The 19,383-nt window shown below is 42.0% G+C and overlaps 3 protein-coding genes across 6 annotated transcripts; 2 read left to right on the top strand and 1 right to left on the bottom strand.

The window, feature by feature from the left end:
• Positions 1-2,705: 2,705 nt before the first annotated feature.
• Positions 2,706-3,391, bottom strand: mt2 (metallothionein 2). The gene is made up of 3 exons (XM_023972044.2): positions 3,277-3,391; positions 3,083-3,151; positions 2,706-2,909 (listed from the first exon to the last, which is right to left on the bottom strand). The coding sequence occupies exons 1-3, from the start codon at positions 3,299-3,301 to the stop codon at positions 2,818-2,820; spliced, it is 186 nt and encodes a 61-aa protein (XP_023827812.1). The 5' UTR covers positions 3,302-3,391; the 3' UTR covers positions 2,706-2,817.
• Positions 3,392-5,280: 1,889 nt separating this feature from the next.
• LOC111952991 (BBSome complex member BBS2) lies at positions 5,281-11,200 on the top strand. Of its 3 annotated transcripts, none has more exons than XM_023972040.2 (18): positions 5,281-5,406; positions 6,020-6,148; positions 6,261-6,488; positions 6,662-6,787; positions 6,919-6,981; positions 7,133-7,210; positions 7,346-7,450; positions 7,592-7,678; positions 7,884-8,019; positions 8,116-8,255; positions 8,566-8,707; positions 9,099-9,270; positions 9,459-9,588; positions 9,748-9,870; positions 9,964-10,101; positions 10,216-10,328; positions 10,453-10,601; positions 10,713-11,200. In XM_023972040.2, the coding sequence occupies exons 2-18, from the start codon at positions 6,032-6,034 to the stop codon at positions 10,817-10,819; spliced, it is 2,154 nt and encodes a 717-aa protein (XP_023827808.1). In that variant the 5' UTR covers positions 5,281-5,406; positions 6,020-6,031; the 3' UTR covers positions 10,820-11,200. The 3 variants fall into 3 exon arrangements, with proteins under 3 accessions (XP_023827808.1, XP_023827809.1, XP_023827811.1); XM_023972041.2 differs by having other exon boundaries at positions 9,462-9,588; XM_023972043.2 differs by lacking the exon at positions 6,919-6,981.
• A 324-nt stretch (positions 11,201-11,524) lies between these two features.
• Positions 11,525-16,940, top strand: LOC111952160 (UDP-GlcNAc:betaGal beta-1,3-N-acetylglucosaminyltransferase 9). 2 transcript variants are annotated; one of them, XM_023970695.2, is made up of 2 exons: positions 11,525-11,766; positions 13,656-16,940. In XM_023970695.2, the coding sequence occupies exon 2, from the start codon at positions 14,008-14,010 to the stop codon at positions 15,364-15,366; it is 1,359 nt and encodes a 452-aa protein (XP_023826463.1). In that variant the 5' UTR covers positions 11,525-11,766; positions 13,656-14,007; the 3' UTR covers positions 15,367-16,940. The 2 variants fall into 2 exon arrangements, with proteins under 2 accessions (XP_023826463.1, XP_023826464.1); XM_023970696.2 differs by having other exon boundaries at positions 13,662-16,940.
• Positions 16,941-19,383: the final 2,443 nt, after the last annotated feature.

The following is a 19,383-nucleotide window of genomic DNA, read 5'->3' on the forward strand; positions in this document are numbered from 1 at the left end:
ACGGCAGGCCTCACTTATGGTCAGTGTTCATGACTCAACCATAAGAAAGAGACTGGGCAAAAATGGCATCCATGGCAGAGTTCCAAGGCGAAAACCACTGCTGACCAAAAAGAACAAAGGCTCGTCTCACTTTTGGCAAAAAACATCTTGATGATCCCCAAGACTTTTGGGAAAATATTCTGTGGACTGACGAGACAAAAGTTTAACTTTTTGGAAGGTTTGCGTCTCGTTACATCTGGCGTAACATTAACACAGCATTTCAGAAAAAGAACATACCAACAGTCAAATAGGGTGGTGGTAGTGTGATGGTCTGGGGCTGCTTTGTTGCATCAGGACCTGGACGACTTGCTGTGATTGATGGAACCATGAATTCTGCTCTCTATCAAAAAATCCTGAAGGAGAAAGTCCGGCCATCTGTTCGTGACCTCAAGCGCACTTGGGTTCTGCAGCAGGACAATGATCCACAACACGCCAGCAAGTCCACCTCTGAATGGCTTTAAAAAAAACAAATGAAGGTTTGAGTGGCCTAGTCAAAGTCCGGACTTGAATCTGATTGAGATGCTGTGGTGTGACCTTAAAGGCGGTTCATGCTCAAAAACCCTCCAATGTGGCTGAATTAAAACAATTCTGCAAAGAGTGGGCCAAAATTCCTCCACAGCGATGTGAAAGACTCATTGCCAGTAATCGCAAATGCTTGATTGCAGTTGTTGCTGCTGAGGGTGGCACAATGAGTTAAGTTTAGGGGGCAATTACTTTTTCACATAGGGCCATGAAGGTTCAGATAGCATTTTTCCCTTAATAAATTCACTTAAACTGCATTTTGTGTTTACTTGGGTTATCTTTGTGTAATATTTACATTTGTTTGATCTGAAACATTTAAGTGTGACAAATGTACAAAAGAAATTGAAATCAGGAAGGGGGCAAATACTTTTTCACTGCACGTATATATGTATAGGGGCGGCAGGTAGCCTAGTGTTTAGAGAGTTGGATCTAGCAAACGATCTAGCAAACGATTGCTAGATCGAATCCCCGAGCTGACGAGGTAAAAATCTGTCGTTCTGCCCCTGAACAAGACAGTTAYCCCACTGTTCCTAGGCCGTCATTGTGAATAAAAACTTGTTCTCAACTGACTTGCGTAGTTAAAGGTTAAATACAATAAATATATTCTTAATCCATTCCTTAGATGTACGTGTATTTTGGGTATATGTTGTGAAACTGTTAGATCTTACTGGTTAGATATTACTGCCCTGTCGGAGCTTGACGCACAAGCATTTCGTTACACCCGCAATAACATCTGCTAAACACGTATGTGACCAATAAAATTTGATTTGAAAGGATGGGACACTACCACTTAACACATCCTGTAATTCTGACGTCAAGAGCTTGCACACCAAAATACCTCTGCAGCTGCCACCACAACCTCAATTTTCTGCACCTTATGTTCCATCCCTGCAGTACAATTGATAACCATTGCTATAAATCTAATCTTACTGAAACATCACTTGTCCTATCGCTCTGTACTGGTACAGATCTACTACACACCACTCCTCTCAGGATCCCTCCCCCTTGACCCATCTTCCTCAGCATATGACAACTTCTGCACTACTCTAACCCTGGAAACCTCAACCTGCCTCTCACCGGACATTTCYGATCCCCATTTCCCCACCCCTACAATTAACACCTACCACTCCTTTCCCCAATGCTACACATTTGTCTCCCCTTAAGCACACTTCTGCCACATGCCCATAAGCTTGACACCTGTAACGTAATGTATTCGGCGCAAAAGCTCGTACAGGATAACATTCTAACATCATGTTGTCGGGCAAAGACTCAATATCAAAACGCAAAAGAACAGAACTCGTTTCACGTCGCACCAAACACCGGGAATCTTCCCTTCGGTTGGTTAACTTTCACAGCTACTCCAGTAATCACTCCTTTCAATGGCGCACCTTTCTTGAAACAATTCATATCTCTTGCACCCATTTGGAGCGCCTGCTCCTTCTGACCAGCAGAAACAATCACAAGACCACTTCTGGTTACCCACACCAAATCATAGCACCAAACGCTTTACACCCACACTGAAACCACAAATAGATCAGCCCAAGGGTAAGGGTCCACTTATTCAACAAAAAAAAACATCCTGACCTGAGATCACCTCCAATACTTCCATTTCACACTTTCTACAATTCTTTAACAAACCCTCTCCCCCATTTAACTGACTCAAGCTCACCCCCTTCCGACCTACCTCACCCTCCGTATTTTAGGTATACATCTCCTTATACGCCACTTGACATCTTGTTCTTGCAGTCAAGGACACCATTTACCTGGCTGTCACAGTCAGCACAAACCCCTCAGTGCATCCCACTTGGAATAGCGCTGCGGCATCTTGATATTCTTTAGCAATAGCTACCGCAATGCTTTTTCATGTCAAAGAGTTCTGGTTCCACCAAGGACTATAACACTCAGCGATCATGCCCCATTTTCCAACAAGACCTTGCGCTTTGTAGTCGTCAGCTCACACCACCTGCTGTGCTGGCTGGTTAAGGTGATCGATCTTGCGCCTCAACTTAAACATTTTAGTAAAATGAAAAACTGGTTTCCCAGAAGCGAGCAATTGCTCTTTTTGGAGCAGACATGATTGACCTCTTATTTATGTCCCATAGCCCAACAACTCCAGTAACCCAAGTAAGTCAAAGAAACTTGAATAAGTTAGATGCAATTTATTGCCTTACATTTGACAATGTACAAAATCTATGCTCAAGATGGTACAACTTCAGTCATAGGGAATGGACTGCATTGTGATGTCATACACAGGCCTCACTGACAACAGCTGGTATCACAAGTCTTGCCCTTGCACACGCAGCCTGAGGCACACTTGCTGCAGCCGGAGGGACAGCAGTCGCAGCAACCTGATGGGCCGAAAAATAATCGATTAGTGATGACCAAAGACTATTGCGTAGCCTACTAATGAGGCAATTGAGGTTAATTAGGCTAATCATGGGGCTTTAAAAAGTGCCACCAGCGATAAGAAAAAGACTATTGGCCTAATAACACTAGTTGGATTTAGAACAGAACCACTTACTTGCTTTCTTACAACTGGTGCATGCGCAGTTGGAGCACTTGCAGGATCCACCGCAGTTGCAAGATCCAGCTACAAATAAACAGTTGAGTTAGGTAGTTGGTTATTAACCTGTTAAGATTTTCGAAATAAATACGCTTAAGGCGTATCCATAGCCTATATTCTTGATAAATTGATCAATGTACATGATAACTTACTTTTGGAGCATTCACAAGGATCCATTTTCCAGTTTTTGAGCTCCCTTCTTTATCCGAATGGATCGTAGTAGTTTTGCTGGGTGTCAGTGGTGTGTTGTCGGCTTTTAATTTCTAGCTAGCGAGACTTCGACTTTATATCGTCCGGGGCAGACAGGTGCCGTGTGCAAAACAGAGTAGCGCGTTCACGCAGACAGATCATTAATAGGCTAGCTTGCACACGGTGTATTATCTACTGCGAAAACATTCCCATCAAGGGAATAGTAGCCTATTGTTTCAATAGCCTACATAGCCTAATTACCATGTTGACAATTGATTCATTCAAATATGGCTACCCATTATGTTACTATGCTAAGATTTATTAGGAATTTTATTTATTTATGAATGCCTTCAAATAACCCACTGGGTCTGGACTTTCGTTAACGTTTAGTTACCAGATATTGTTATTTTACAGGCACACTAAATTTATTGTTCAAATTCATGATGATTTAAAGTGTTATAGCCTATAGGCATATCTAATCTAGGACTACTAGGCTATAGATTAGAATGAGAAAAATGTAATTCTAGATGTAAACTTGTCGGGAAGAATTTTAATGTATAGTGTTTATGACAAATAGATTTAAACGACGATTTAGGCTATAAATCACTACATTGTTGACTGGTTTTCGACTGGACAGTCATCGTTATTGTGCGCAGTGCACACGGTACACAACAGTTGAGCAATTGTTATTTTGTCACTTTTCCGGGGGAATTTGCTGTCATTGGTGCTGTGTTGAAACCTTCCATGTCCATGCTCCCCTTATTTGCACACGGGCAGCGGTCGTGAGCAACATTCGAATGAGAATGAATCACTTTGCGCTCGTCGACTGAGTGTTAGTATTTTTCCAGAATCTCCTGCCTGAGTAATTGAGCTGTGTCATACCACAAACACTGTGCAATGTTATACAAATAGTCACTGACAGTACCAGCTACAATTAATTACAAACGACCGTAATGAAAACAGTGATGTTACCAGAACTGTCATTGGCCTACAACAAGGATAGTCTATCATAAAAAAAGATTTCATATTTCATCATATAAAATTAAGATATATTAACTTTTGTTAAAGTTAAGCATGTACTTTACCATAATATGAATCATAGTCAATACAGAAACATATAATATAATGGAATATAATACATTTTTTCCCGGTGAGGAACTTATTTTTTGGAGTAAAAATAAATAAAACCTTTTTTTACTTATTTTTGAAACATTGAATGAAGCCTGTTTATTCAACGATTACTTCAAAGCACTTTGTACTGTGTAGTGTTGTGCTCGCGATAAAGTGAGGGAGTTATTTTATGCTGGCCAAGGTTGAACCGGGCGAAGGCCCATCACGTCATCAGGCGAAAGCGGGGAGGGAGGAGCGCCTTTATCAAATCGAACAGTAATCTGCTCCTTGCTCTGTCATTTTGTCAACAAGGCATCATGGTGTATCGTTCAGAAGCCTACAACATCGTTTTCCCATGAAATAAATGTTTGAATTTTCTAACTCGTTTTAATTGGGAATAAAGCTCAAAAGCAATCACTTTTGCATGTGAAACATGCAAGTAGTCCTAGATTAGATATGCATATAGGCTATAACACTTTCAATCATCATGAATTTGAACAAGAAATTTACTCCACGTGCTCCTAAATCACTTTGTTTTGAGCTGACTTCACGTTCACATCACTGCGTTCATATCCTAATCGGAATTAGGAAACGCGGAAATTTCCGATTATGTGATTCGTTGAACGCGGCACGGTTCCAAAACGAACGCAATCAACGTTCATCCGGTGCAGAACACGCATACACGGGCTCCCCGGTGAGATTAATCGAACCCCCTCAGTGTTTATGCGTGGCACCTGGCTCATGTGCGGGAGGCAGCCCGGTTGCTACCAACTTTCAAGCGGTGTAAAACACGCTTACACGAGCGCCCGGGCGAGATTAATCGAACCCCCTCAGCAACTTCAGAAGTTTTGAGTGACAAGTTACGTCATTTGCAAGAGGGAAAGCATCTTGTTGCCTTGTATTCGGACGTTAGCATAGCATGCTTGTAGCTAGCTAACCCATAAACATTGACAGTTAAAGACAGCTAAACATCGAGGACTTCGGTAAGATATCATCTCACATTATCACATGTTCCATTCATATGCGTAAAATGCAATGCTTTTTATGTTGTTGAAAAATATCGTGTCTTGTTGCAGCTGGAAATGGTGGATAGCATGCTAGCTAGTAAGCTAACGTTAACGTAGATAGCTGTGATGAGTTACAATCAATCTGACTGTCTTGTGCCAGTCGTGGATTTCTTCATGATTAGAAAAGTGAATTACTGAAATGTTGCACTCGAGTACTAACATTATTTTAATTGGTCATAGCTATGCTATCTTTGTAGTTATCTGTTTATCTAATGTTGGCCATTTTTGAAGATAATGAGGAGCCAATGAACAAAGCTAACTAGAGAGCAAACTACAGGGATTAGCTAGATGAAAAGCTTTGACAAGCTGCCCAGTGTTGCTAGGTAACGGGACACCCAGTGGGTGACGAGTAAGCTGTTTATAACATTAGGGTAGTTTGTAAGTATCTGCTAGATTGAAAGAGGGATACACCATCCTTGTTTCTCCAGCAGTAATGATTCGATTTCATATTCATCTCAAAACAAGCAACCAGCAGAACACATACACACACACACACCATATGTACCATGATTGGTTATTATTGTTGTAGGATTGTGCCACCATGTTGGTGCCTATATTCACCCTCAAGCTGAACCATAAAATCAACCCTCGCATGGTTACAATGGGCAAGTTTGATGGGATCCACCCATGCCTCACTGCAGCCACACAAGCAGGGAAGGTATGGCCTCACTCAGTTCTCTTTGATAGTTTCTCCATTTACATGTATGCATGAAGTATGCATTGAAGTATAGCACTACAGTGAAGTTATTCAATCTTCTCTCTTCCATCAGGTGTTCATCCATAACCCTCACACACGTGGCCAGCGTCAGGCAGCCCACCGTCTGAGTCAGAGTGCCCAGGATTCGGACATCTCTCTGCTCAATATCAACCAGGCTGTGAGCTGCCTGACAGCTGGCACACTAGGACCCAACACCACTGGAGACACGCTCCTCGTGGGCACCCAGACAAACCTGCTGGCTTATGACGTACACGACAATGCTGACATCTTCTACAGAGAGGTGAGCCAAGGACAGTACAAAGGACTGGACACAATGTTATAACATATCAATACAACCTTATGATTCTGTTGTAGCAGCAGTATTACATAAGCTATCTGCCTGCTGAATCATTAACTGAATACAAAGTTGCAAATGAAGATGTAATGTCCTTTTTCACATCATATTCTCTATAGGTGACAGATGGGGCCAATGCTATTGTTTTAGGGAAATTAGGGAACATTGAGTCCCCCCTCGCCATCATCGGAGGAAACTGCGCTTTGCAAGGATTTGACTATGAGGGGAATGACCAGTTCTGGACGGTATGGCTCGCATTCCTCTTACTCTCTTGATTATGTGAACTGTTGTGCAAAAATGAAATTGAAATAAAAATACTTTTACGCAATAGAAAAGTGATAACTGTTGATGTCTGTTTCTATGGGTTAATTTTCAGGTCACAGGGGATAATGTGCGATCATTGGTGCTCTGTGATTTTACTGGTGATGGAAAAAATGAGGTGTTGCATTTCATTTTTTATCCAAAGATGAAAGCAAATACTTTGCAATATAAAACTCAACAATTTCAGATGTTGTGTTACTAAATAGATAGGCCTATACTAGATCCTAAAATGGGTAATATACTGTGTTTTTTTTGTCTGGTCTTTACAGCTTCTTGTCGGATCAGAGGACTTTGACATTAGGGTATTCAAAGAAGACGAACTTGTGTCTGAGATTCCTGAAAATGAGGTATTGCTCATCTTACATGAGGCCATGTTGTTTCTAATGCTATTTGATTATGTGTAATGATCTTGATGTTTATAGTACATTGTGTGTCAGCAAAGAGACGATGTGTGCTGATTGCTCTCTCTTTGTGTCATTTAGACGGTTACCTCCCTCTGTCATATGCATGGCAGCAGGTTTGGTTATGCTCTGGCCAACGGCACTGTGGGTGTATATGACCGCACTGCCCGCTACTGGAGAATCAAGGTACTACAAGTTTTGAATTGGCTGAATATTAGGTCGTTTTCTGTCTAAATGCATCCCTGTCACTTTACACAAAGCATATTACATTTGCACTAGCTTTGTGTTTAAAGATGTGCCAGTAAAGGTTCCCCCTTCTCCCTGCAGTCTAAGAACCATGCAATGAGCATCCATGCATTTGACCTTAACGCTGACGGTGTTGTAGAACTCATCACAGGCTGGTCCAATGGAAAGGTAAACCACCTTGATGTGTCAGTCGTTAATCAATTTAGCACCAATTTTTTTTTTAATGAGTACAGCACCAATCAAGGAGAGTCTTCCAAAGTTCTCTAATCCTTCACTTTGTCACATTGTCTGGAACTGGTTGGCACTTGGCACCAGCCTTTCCTCCAAGTGTAAGGAATGTTGTAAGTCCCCTTGACTTCACCATCATTTACAGATTGATGCACGGAGCGATCGAACAGGTGAAGTCATCTTCAAAGACAACTTCTCGTCCTCTGTGGCTGGAGTGGTGGAAGGGGACTATCGCATGGATGGACAGATACAGCTCATCTGTACCTCTGTGGAGGGAGAAGGTAAAGACATGTGGAATACCATAGCTATTGAATATTGTTTATTTGTGTGTATGTTTTCAGTAAGTGACATCCAATGTGTTGTGTGCTGGTTGTCAGTGCGTGGCTACCTGCCTGCCAGTAAGGAGATGAAGGGGAACCTGATGGACTCCAGTGTGGAGCAGGATCTGATCCGAGAGCTGAGTCAGCGGAGGCAGAACCTGCTACTGGAACTACGCAACTATGAGGAGAATGCCAAGGTTTCTAAGAACACACACTGACAAACACTTTCACAGAAAGAACTATGAGGATAAAGCCAAACACACTTTTACATTCATAGATGTGCTGAAACTCTCTGACGTTAATATTATAAGAATATAATGCTAAAGCCCACACGTACAAGCATACACCCACACCCCAGACCAACATTCAAACACAAACTTTCTCAGACTTTCTCAGTTACTGTGAGGAGAACACTACGATCCTCCCGCCTCTTAACTATGTACAGACTACACACTCATGGTGTTTGTGTCATAGTGTAAAATACCTCTGTGTGATTGTGCTCTGTAGCAGGCTGTCCCAGGAGCTTCAGAACGGGACACCCAGATGGGGGTGATACCAGCCAATACCCAGCTCCAGACTGTCCTCTCTGTCAGAGCTGCCACGGAGTCCCAGAGGTCACACATAGAGCTCAGCATCTCCACGCCCAATGGTAAACACCATCACCCCACACAGATATCCTCCTTACCATCTTCACGGACCACTAACACACTCATGCCCTAGATTTACATTGTCATCTATACCCAGTAAGCAGCTCACGTACACAGAGCTAAAACCACACAGAAACTCACCAAGCTGACCAAACCTCAGCCTGTCCCACATTGAAACCAATGACTCTCACCATCCTATAATTCCAGAATGCGCAGCCTCGTGTATTTATTGCTGCACTGTTGGAGCTAGGAACACAAGCATTTCGCTACACCTGCAATAACATTGCTAAATATGTGTATGCGACCAGTAACGTGATGTTATTTGATTTTGATTTGATGTGGCTTACTGTGGTAAGTGGGCTGGGTATTGACCTCTTGGCATTCCTTCTACAGAGACCATAATTCGAGCCGTGCTGATTTTCGCTGAGGGAATTTTTGAGGGTGAAAGTCATGTGGTACATCCCAGTGCCCAGAATCTATGTGGTTCTATCCGTGTTCCCATCATTCCCCCCAAAGATATCCCTGTGGATCTACACATCAAAGCTTTTGTTGGCGGCAAGAGCAGGTACACATATTTCAATGATGAAAGAGACATAGATGTGTCCTCTACATAGATGTGTTAATGTATTGATTTGCCAATGAAATTCACTCTTATTATCCAAACGTTGTAGTTTCAGTGGAACTTTAGCTCTGTCCAATAAAAATCAACAACATTATTTTGTCATTTGATTGTGCTTCTTCTGTTCCCTGCAGCAGTCAGTTCCACGTCTTTGAGATCACACGTCAGCTGCCTCGCTTCTCCATGTATGATCTTAATGTTGAGCCTGAGGCCCCCCAACCTACTGGGAAAGTTACCTTCACCATCAACGACAGGCCACAGAGAGTGAGCGCAAACTCTGTCGCTCTCTCTCACTTACTCTTACACACACACACACTTTCATGTGCTGTCACCTGTGGCGACTTCCGAGCCCTTCTGGCGTTCTGCTCCATAGTAATGTTACTGTCACTATCACTATCAAATGGCTGTATTCTCTGTCTTTAGGTGGTCATGTGGCTGAACCAGAACTTCCTTCTACTAGAGGGCATTGATACCCCAGACGTGACGTTCACCTCTCTACGTGGCGGAGGACTACTCACCATCAGCATGCTAAGCACTAGTGGAGAGGTATGTCTACATGTCCTGACACGTATCGCTGTGCACAGGATATCTCTAGTATTTCAAAATGGACCCTTCACCTGCCCTTTTCTTTACAATCAGATCACACTAAACACAGACGACATAGACCTGGCAGGGGATCTAGTCCAATCACTGGCTTCCTTCCTGGCCATAGAGGACCTACAGGCAGAGGCAGACTTCCCCACATACTTTGGGGAGCTGCGAACGACCCTAACTGAGGTAAACTCCCCACCTCAGCCTCCACACCAATAGTATTTATCTCATTACCAACCATTTCTCTCATTATTTTGTGTGGTAGGCCTAACATATTTTTGTAATCTATTGTTTTAACAGGTAGATGACTATCACTCTGTCCACCAAAAGCTGACGGCGGCCATAGCAGATCATTCTAATCACATCCGTAACATGCTGGTGCAGGCAGAGGACGCACGGCTCATGGGTGACATGTGAGTGACAACACACCAACCACCACCTCCATGATTTTTCTGTAGGATTCCTTTGCATGGCTCGATAAGGTGATAATGACCTGTTTATCTTTTTAATCCCTTCATCTTTCTTTGTGCCTGACAGAAGGAACATGAAGAAGCGCTACATTGAGCTCTATGACCTGAACAGAGACCTGATCAATGAGTACAAGATCCGATCCAACAATCACAATGCTCTCCTCGCCTGCCTTAAGTCTGTCAACCAGGCCATTCAGAGGGCAGGGAGACTGAGAGGTGAGTAGGGGTTGACGGAGATTAGTGAAGCATCAGGGTTGAAGAGAATTTAATGTGTGTTTTAAAGGTTTCAGATCTCTGCTAACCTCTCTTCCTATTTGTCTCTCTCAGTGGGAAAGCCAAAGAATCAGGTTATCACAGCCTGCCGAGACGCTATCAAAAACAACAATGTCAACGTCCTGTTCAAGATCATGAAAGCAGGCACAGCCTCTTCCTGAGGGCACCGCACTGTGGTTGCCTGAAATCCTGAAGGGATTGGAATCCCTGAGAGGCCAGTCTGGGGGGAGCAACGGGGGGAGGCTTTACATGAGTGAAGAAAGACTAGTTCTCTAGTGGCAAGGCCAAAAGAAGAAACAGGCCTCACCTGGACCCCCAGGTGCCATTGGGCAGCAGTGATGTTTTAGAGGAGTCAGTGGTTTGGAGTAACTGTCAACTTGTATATGTTGTTTTGTAGCCAAAGAACTATACTCCTTGAATGTTAAATGGGACCAGCAGAGTGAGATATATGTTTACTTTTTGTAGATTGTAAATAGACAGGGAACTGTATTATGTGTGTGCAGAAAGAAATGTAACTAAATTWAATTACTGTTTTAACTTAATTTTTCTGTGTTTTGAGTTTTTCTTTGTAGTATTTGTATTCAAGTCTTGTCGGTTAAATAAATGTATTTCATGTCTGTCTCACCATGCGAAGTGAGTCCTGCTCCTAAATTGCAGCCATTTAAGAACATATAGTCCCATATTGCAAGGATCACCACGATAAAAGTACATTGTCGGACAAATAAGTATGCTAGGTCCTCATCATTATGCCCCCTTCCCCTTCCTCAATTCTTGGGAGTATGTCTCCAGTTGCTGCGCTGGCACCTGGAGCGCCGCTGAACCAGCGACTCCCACACGTGTCACGTGGCCAGTGTAAAGAACACAGTTAAAACGGTGTTGTGCCAGTTTTGCACATTTCTACAAAAGTTAACTCCTTACAGAGCCTCCAAACCAAGTACGTCTGTATTAATTTAATGTGTTTTTCTCTCAATTTTAAACCTCGTTTATGTTGGACCCAGGTTGGAGCCCAGCTTTCCTACAGTCTGAGACTGATTTCATACAGAAACCAGATGTTCCCGYGTTTGGCAGTGGCGCTATATAATTGCTTTGGTGACTTTAATCTGTCGTGGTAAGTATGATGACTGGTGTGCAGGATACTTTGTACACATACTGTATACTGATTACAATACAAACGCGGTTATTCAATATAGGGCTCCCTGTGATATGCAAATATGCACCAGAGTCTGGCAATTACATTTAAATGTAATGCGTCATGGTAGGATATATAATATATGCAACACAATTATTCCTTTGAGGGTAAACGCATGTATGTCCGTTTTGCTGGCGTAAAATACGGTTTGTTGTTTTGTTCAAATATTCATTTTTGCAAGTTATAAACTGCATGGTTAACCAATAGTTACATTTATGAAGGATATTAATATGAACATTACGTTAGGAACACTATGTTCTAATGAACATAGGACATGTTTTTCTATTTAGGAATCTTATGTACAGTTTAACATAAGATCCGACACGGCCCCCTCCTATAGCGAATTCGAATTTGCCAAATTTGCGGCTACGTCCTATAAGAGGGAATGTCAAAGTAGTCATTCTTCGAAATGTTTTGGAACATTTTATTCTAAAAACACCCCACTTCGATGGAGCACAGCTACAGAAGTGACTTTTTGTAGCAGGTTAGGAGAGCGTTTTATCTAACCCTAACCTTACCCAATGTCCTAACCTTAATCTAATTATCCTAACCTGCTACGTTATTTCTCCTAACCAGCTTCATAAATTCTCCCAACCTGCTACGAAAATGTCACTTCCGGTGGTAGCTATATCGAAAGTGGCGTGTTTTTAGGGAATAACGTTTTTACATTGCTTCTTCTGAGGTGTCATTTGAATGGTAGACAACTGGTAGATGGTCTGGGCCCGTTTTCCCAAACGTATTTTAAGGCTAAATTCATCGTTGGAACTTTCGTAGGAACATCGTCAAATCCGTTTCCCAAAACCATCCATCAGTAAAGTTACTCTTGAAAACGCTCGTTATTTAACGACTGCCTCAGACCACTCGTAGAACAGCTAAGTGTGTCGTCTGTTAGATGTTTTTTTGTCCTTCCGCCTCACTTTATACACAGAAGATCTCCGCTAACCAAAATCCAGATGTTTATTTGTCTTTCTGTGACTACCGATAACTTTAAAGAGACTGTGACTACAAATACAAGGTTTCCAATTTCTTTGCAATTGTTACTAACAAGCGAAGGATAAAAATATGATTAAATGAAAACCGCGGTGTCTGTATTCGAATACAGATAGGCTACGTATACCAATATGCTGTTTTTAAATTATATTAAAATAAATGTCATGTTTATTCAATTTAGTTTTATTTAGCTATTTGTACGTTACTGTCTGTAATATTTGCATCAATATATTTAATGATGTGGAACATGTGCGCAATGATGTGGCAAATCTTGATTTAGTGCATTATTATAGGGTAAGCATTAGAATAAGCTGCAGCAATATTTGTAGCCATAGGTGATATCTCTCTAGGAGCTGATCTGTAGGTAAGATTTGAAAGGGAGAATACTGATCCGAGAGCAGCGCTGCCTTTCTTGCGAGCGTATCAGAATCGACATATGCCTCAGACGCAATTAGTGAATGTTCTCTCTGCATMTTGTTTTGGTAAACACATGTTACAGCTTCGGCTGTTGTACAAAATATGCATKATTAAAACACTCCTAAACCTAAATTCAATCGTAATCGGGAAACCGTAGGGGGGCTTGTCTGCTATAGGAAGATTGATCCTTGCAAACGTTCTTGCAAATAGTTCTGGGAATTTGGGGAAATTAGTTTGAACGATTGCAACTGCAGAGATCATTTATTAATAACAACTTAAATGAAAAACAGAAAATAAATTATACAATGTAAATAACTGTAAATATAAAAGTAAAATATAAAATGTACTTTTGTTTCTCTCCTTTTATGTTTAATTCTCATGTGATTTATCTTCATATCAAGGAGCAGAGCCTGCTGATGAGATGGGATTAAATGAGTGTCATGGATTTAAGGGAAAACCCCTCACATACTGCAGGAGAAACATCAAGATTGCAGAGTGTTGGGTTACGGAGAATAAATGGGCAGGACCTCAGGGTCATAACTGTTCCCTGTCATTATGTTGACTCAATGAATGGAAACAATCCGGTTGGAAATAATCCAGAAAATCTTTGCATGGATGATCAGTATTATGAAATCCTCACAGGATGCTGTGTGGCGCTTTCTGATCTCTGAGATCCTGAGGGAGAGGAAAATAAAGATCAATGGGAAAAGAGTGGTAAATAAAATCAGAGGGAAATAGGTTCAGTGGGACACAATGAGGAGAATTCATATAAAATATGTTCTGTGCACCCTGCTCATGCTGGGGCTACTCTGTCTGATGTTGTATGCCCATCAAGGCTTCACTTCCACCTGGGACACCTGGCACTTAAAGCAGGGCTGTACAAGCTCCCGCGCTCTTTTAGGGCCCCCACCAGAGAGCCATGTAACTAAACGGGTCCCTTCTACGCCCCCAGACAAGACAAAGTGCCAGTCTGCGCATCAGTCCCATTTTAAGTCTCAGACACATCCCAAGTCCAAACTTCAGTCTAAATCCAAACCTCAGGCCAAGACCAAATCTAAGTCAAAGAAAGATGAGGGGACAAAGGCTGTTCCGGTTTTACCCACACGACCACCTTTTGACTTTGAGGGTTACCTGAAGGATAAGGACAACCGGGACTTCATACTGCTGATGGACCAGCTAGGGAAGTGCTCAGGCGAGCCCTACATGCTCATTGCTATCAAGTCAGTAGTGGCAGACTTTGAAAGGAGGCAGGTAGTGCGGCGCACCTGGGGAAGAGAGGGTGTGTTCCAGGATGGGCAGACAGTAAAGACTGTATTCCTCCTTGGTGTACCCAGGAACAAGACCGCCCTGCCTTTATGGGACCGGCTCCTTGCCTACGAGAGCCACAGCTTTGGGGACATTCTCCTCTGGGACTTTGATGACACATTTTTCAACTTGACACTTAAAGAGACCCACTTCCTCCAGTGGGTGAATGACAGCTGCTCCAATGTCCAGTTCATCTTCAAAGGTGACGCTGATGTCTATGTGAATATAGAGAACATTCTGGAGATGGTGAAGGGTCAGAAGCCTGATAAGGACCTCTTTGTGGGTGACATCATCCACCATGCCCACCCCATCCGCCGGCGTAGCAGCAAGTACTTTGTGCCTGAGTTTGTGTACGGCCAGACTATGTATCCGTCATATGCTGGAGGGGGAGGCTTTGTGATGTCCGGTCACACCGCCAGGCGGCTGAGTGAAGCTTGTCAGCAGGTAGAACTATTCCCTATCGACGATGTGTTCTTAGGCATGTGCTTACAGAGAATTGGAGTGAAACCGTCACACCATGAGGGTTTTCGTACATTTGGCATTGTGCGCCCCTCTGCTGCTCCCCACCTCCAGGTGTTTGACCCTTGTTTCTACAGGGAGTTGATGGTGGTACACAGCCTGACAGTGCCACAGATCTGGCTCATGTGGAACTTGCTGCATGACCCCCAACTGAGCTGTCACAGTGAACTGGCCCCCACCCTGTGGCCCTTCAAGTGGAGGGGCAAGGTACTCGGAACAACAGGACAGAAGGACTCAGAGACTACAGTGGAACAGGACTATGATGTTAAAGTGTTTGTAAAGCATTGAGGGGTTTGGTTTATGTTGATCAGAGGGACTACACTGTGAAAGCCATTGGGATATGGAAGCTGTGATTGAATGTTTGCTAGTTTATTTTGAGGCAATACAGTGGTTTTTGCTTAAAAGTTTACAGCCATTGTAAATGTACCCRTTTTCTAAGAAAAAAATCCTGTCATCTTTTTCATTAACATCCTGGATGTAAAACCAGTCTGTATACTGGTGGTAATGTTTAAAATATCCCTGCTCCATTTAGGTACAGTATGACTGAATCCATCTTTTTATTTTATTGCACAGAGCCTCAATAAGGTCAATATTGACTGAAGCATGTGCCAGGTTGATTTTGTGAAATTGAATGTACACTACAGTGTTGTCAATTATGAATCTTTGTGTGTGATAACACATCATATTACACCTGTACGTAGACTTGAAAGGGAAGTTAGGGGAGGCAAAGCTCAATGCATCAACTGTATAGGACACATCACTGCACTCTATACTCCTCTGTAAACTGGTCATCTCCGTACATCTGTCGCAAGACCCACTGGTTGATGCTTATTTATAAAACCCTCTTAGGCCTCACTCCCCCCTATCTGAGATATCTACTGCAGCCCTCATCCTCCACATACAACACCCGTTCTACCAGTCACATTCTGTTAAAGGTCCCCAAAGCACACACATCCCTGGGTCGCTCCTCTTTTRAGTTCGCTGCAGCTAGCGACAGGAACGAGCTGCAACAAACACTCAAACTGGACAGTTTTATCTCAATCTCATCATTCAAAGACTCAATCATGGACACTCTTTCTGACAGTTGTGGCTGCTTTACGTGATGTAATGTTGTCTCTACCTTCTTGCCCTTTGTGCTGTTATCTGTACCCAATAATGTTTGTACAATGTTGTTATGTTGTGTTGCTACCATGCTGTGTTGTCATGTGTTGCTGCCTTGCTATGTTGTTGTCTTAGGTCTCTATGTAGTGTTGTGTGTTTTGTCCTATATTTATATTGTATTATTTATTTTTTTTAAATCCCAGGCCCCCGTCCCCGCAGGAGGCCTTTTGCCTTTTGGTAGGCCGTCATTGTAAATAAGAATTTGTTCTTAACTGACTTGCCTAGTTAAATAAAGGTTAAATAAAAAAAGAATAACTGTAGCTGTGGTAGGAAGTCCCCAAGGGACCTCATTATATAGTTCCACACTCTGGGGGAACTTTCCTAGAAATGTTCCCGCAGAGGTATGAACACAAAGAAACAGTTCACACCTTCATCAATGTTATGTGCACAGCACCTCTTTTTTTGTTGTTCATAATTAGACACACTGAACACGACAATTACCAAGCAACAAACCAAAGGTAAAGCCTGAACATGAGTGGGTGGTGTGCTATCATTTACAATTCTTCTGATAATCTGAAATCATACAGGGTGTTCCTTTTTAAACTTGTATGTTCAGCTATACCTCCAACTGTAGTCCAAATGCTTTCTTTACACTACATGCTGTTGATATGAAAATAGAAAGCAATCTGTTAACATGAAATTGTCCCTGGTGGAAAAACTGTGCATGTACTGCTTTTTCGTGCTCTTAATAAATAAATAAAACAAAACTTTTTTTGTCATATTTATTACATCCATTTGTTCACATCCTTTTTGTACACACGGTAACAGGATTATTTTTAATTAACAGAATTCATAATGAGCAGTGTTATAAAATTATAAATGTTGAGTTTCAGTAGATTTAATGAGCTCATCTAAATTTATCACAGCAATCTTGCATCGTTTCAGTCGGAAGCATTGTGCAAGCGTTAAGCAGACCGTTCTGATTCACCGCAGTAATGGTTATTGCTTTCTATGACATGCTTGATAATGTTGATCTATACATGTTCTTTATTGTACAGAAGTAAAGGTATCCAAAATATAAAAGACCACATTCCAATGAATTTGATTCACAAGTTTAATTAAGGATAATTCCCATTTCCAGAAATGGGTTAACTGTACTGAATCCACCAAAAATAATTACTTTAGGGGAGGAGGATAACACACAATATAAAGGGAGACAATACATAGAATTAATACGAGTATTACACTAAACTGAAGTTGTCCATTTCTAATTCATCTTAAGGACAACGATTCATTCATTCGAATGGAAAAATAGGATTACCTCAGAGGAAATAAAATAGCTAAAACCAACTGATGAAAATTAAGCATTCACTTGCTCCTGGCATTAAAAAAATATCTGATATGTCCACCTGAGATTGGGCAAGCACAGCCCAGCACACTAGCTACTCACTCTCAGCAGTAACATTCCAGAAACATCACCGAAACATTGGTGGTGTTGCATTTGTTTTCTCGCTCAAAGCTGAGTGTGCATTGTATTTGAATTCCAACACAACCAGTCTGTGTATCCATCTCAGGTCATGAAGGGCTGGCCAGTGGGTGCTCAAACTGATGTTATAACCATTGTCTTGCTGTGAGATGTTCAGAGTGATATACAAGTTTCTGTGTCCAGCAACAATAACATAAGACCAGACAAAACAATGTATTGTGTACTGTGCAAATCTTCCAATCAGAATACCAGGGGGATATGTGATGAGGATGACAGCGATGCCCTTCATGACTGAGCTCAGGACCTCTACATCAAGGGCTCTCTTCAATCCGTATTGAGAAAGTTGAGTTACAGCGTAATTGAAAATTAATTACCTTTACATTTATCGTGCTAGCTGTAACACTTCAGCGATACAGATTGAATAGTGACCCAAGTCTTTAATCTACTCTTTACTGTTATGTTTTCTGGAGCAAGAGGACAATGATGACTATGGGTGACAGTCAGCCAACCATGTTAACTTTTCATGCTCAAGTCATACACAATGCAGTTCTATAGCCTAGTTTAATTTACAGAGAGAAGTCAAGACAGGCTTGGTGGGAGATGAGGCACAATGTTAACAAGCCATTCCACCTTTTCCTTTTTTTTAAATTCAACTTGCACAAAGCAAGGGATAAAATTAAAAACAACAGTACAGGTTTTTTTTTTCATCGCAACTCATGAAACAAGTCAACGTAACAGAATGAACAATGCCCATGTAATAAGCCTGCATCACACGCTGTAAAGCTGAGGCCTGGAGGGCTGGTCTGACTGGGGCTGACATGATGGCAGATAGATACACAAGATGGGAGGAGGACACACACTTAAAAGCCTCAGTCACACCTCTGATCTAGCACCAGAACATTATCAACCCACTGTAACACTGATCACACACACATCCAGGGGTTCTAAACATCATAGACTGTACAGGGCTCCCTTCCCTATCCAACAGCAACCCCTCCTTGTCTCAGCTTTAGCCCATCTTCAGCATCTGTCTCTAGTACTAAGTGGTTATTAAAGCTAAACTAGAGAGATGAATGAACCCTCCAGGCCCAGGGCTTAGGAGCGCCACTGTTCTCTCCACTAGGGAGAGAGAGACATCAAACAGAATTCCTAAGTAATACAAGTGTCACGTCTGGTGTGTGCTGACCTTAAAACAATTCAGACCCACATTGTACCATTATCTTAAAATGACAAAAAAAAGAGCACACTATTTACAAATCTGTACAAACACCAGAAGAGACTGCTGCTGCACATAGTCCCAAATCTACCTGCTAAACATAGGGAGAAGTCTCAGGAGACTAAAAACTGAATGATAAAATATCTGCATTAAAAAGCACAAATAATAGTACTTGGGAGAGATTAAGATTATGGGTCAGGGGCCTACAATAAAAAAAAAAATTGTTTAGGAGGGAATGTCTGCTCTTCTGAGCAAAAGGTCAAATTTTTACAAACTAAAATGTCTGGATAACTTAAAACATCCTGAACCATCTTTGGCAAAACCTTTGGCAATTTAACACTTTTTTAAAATTAAGAATGATAGCAATGATGAAGTAAATCTGAGGGATTCATTTAGGTATCTCCTGTGAAGAGAGAGAGAGATGGAGGGGGAAAGAGAGAAATCATGAGATAGCATGGGGAGGAAGACAGGGGTAGCAGTGGACAGTGGAGGGGATAGTGTA

Source organism: Salvelinus sp. IW2-2015, linkage group LG26 (assembly GCF_002910315.2).
Source record: "Salvelinus sp. IW2-2015 linkage group LG26, ASM291031v2, whole genome shotgun sequence".
NCBI classification, from domain to species: Eukaryota; Metazoa; Chordata; class Actinopteri; order Salmoniformes; family Salmonidae; genus Salvelinus; species Salvelinus sp. IW2-2015.

Bases quoted from the DNA above. Each gene is read 5' to 3' on its own strand.
- mt2 (XM_023972044.2), bottom strand. From the start codon at position 3,301: ATGGATCCTTGTGAATGCTCCAAAA. The intron at 3,152-3,276 runs GTAAGTTATCAT...GTTTATTTGTAG, and splicing joins TCCTTGTGAATGCTCCAAAA to CTGGATCTTGCAACTGCGGT. The intron at 2,910-3,082 runs GTAAGTGGTTCT...TCGGCCCATCAG, and splicing joins CACCAGTTGTAAGAAAGCAA to GTTGCTGCGACTGCTGTCCC.
- LOC111952991 (XM_023972040.2), top strand. From the start codon at position 6,032: ATGTTGGTGCCTATATTCACCCTCAAGCTGAACCATAAAATCAACCCT. The intron at 8,020-8,115 runs GTAAAGACATGT...GCTGGTTGTCAG, and splicing joins TACCTCTGTGGAGGGAGAAG to TGCGTGGCTACCTGCCTGCC. The intron at 9,871-9,963 runs GTATGTCTACAT...CTTTACAATCAG, and splicing joins TGCTAAGCACTAGTGGAGAG to ATCACACTAAACACAGACGA.
- LOC111952160 (XM_023970695.2), top strand. From the start codon at position 14,008: ATGAGGAGAATTCATATAAAATATGTTCTGTGCACCCTGCTCATGCTG.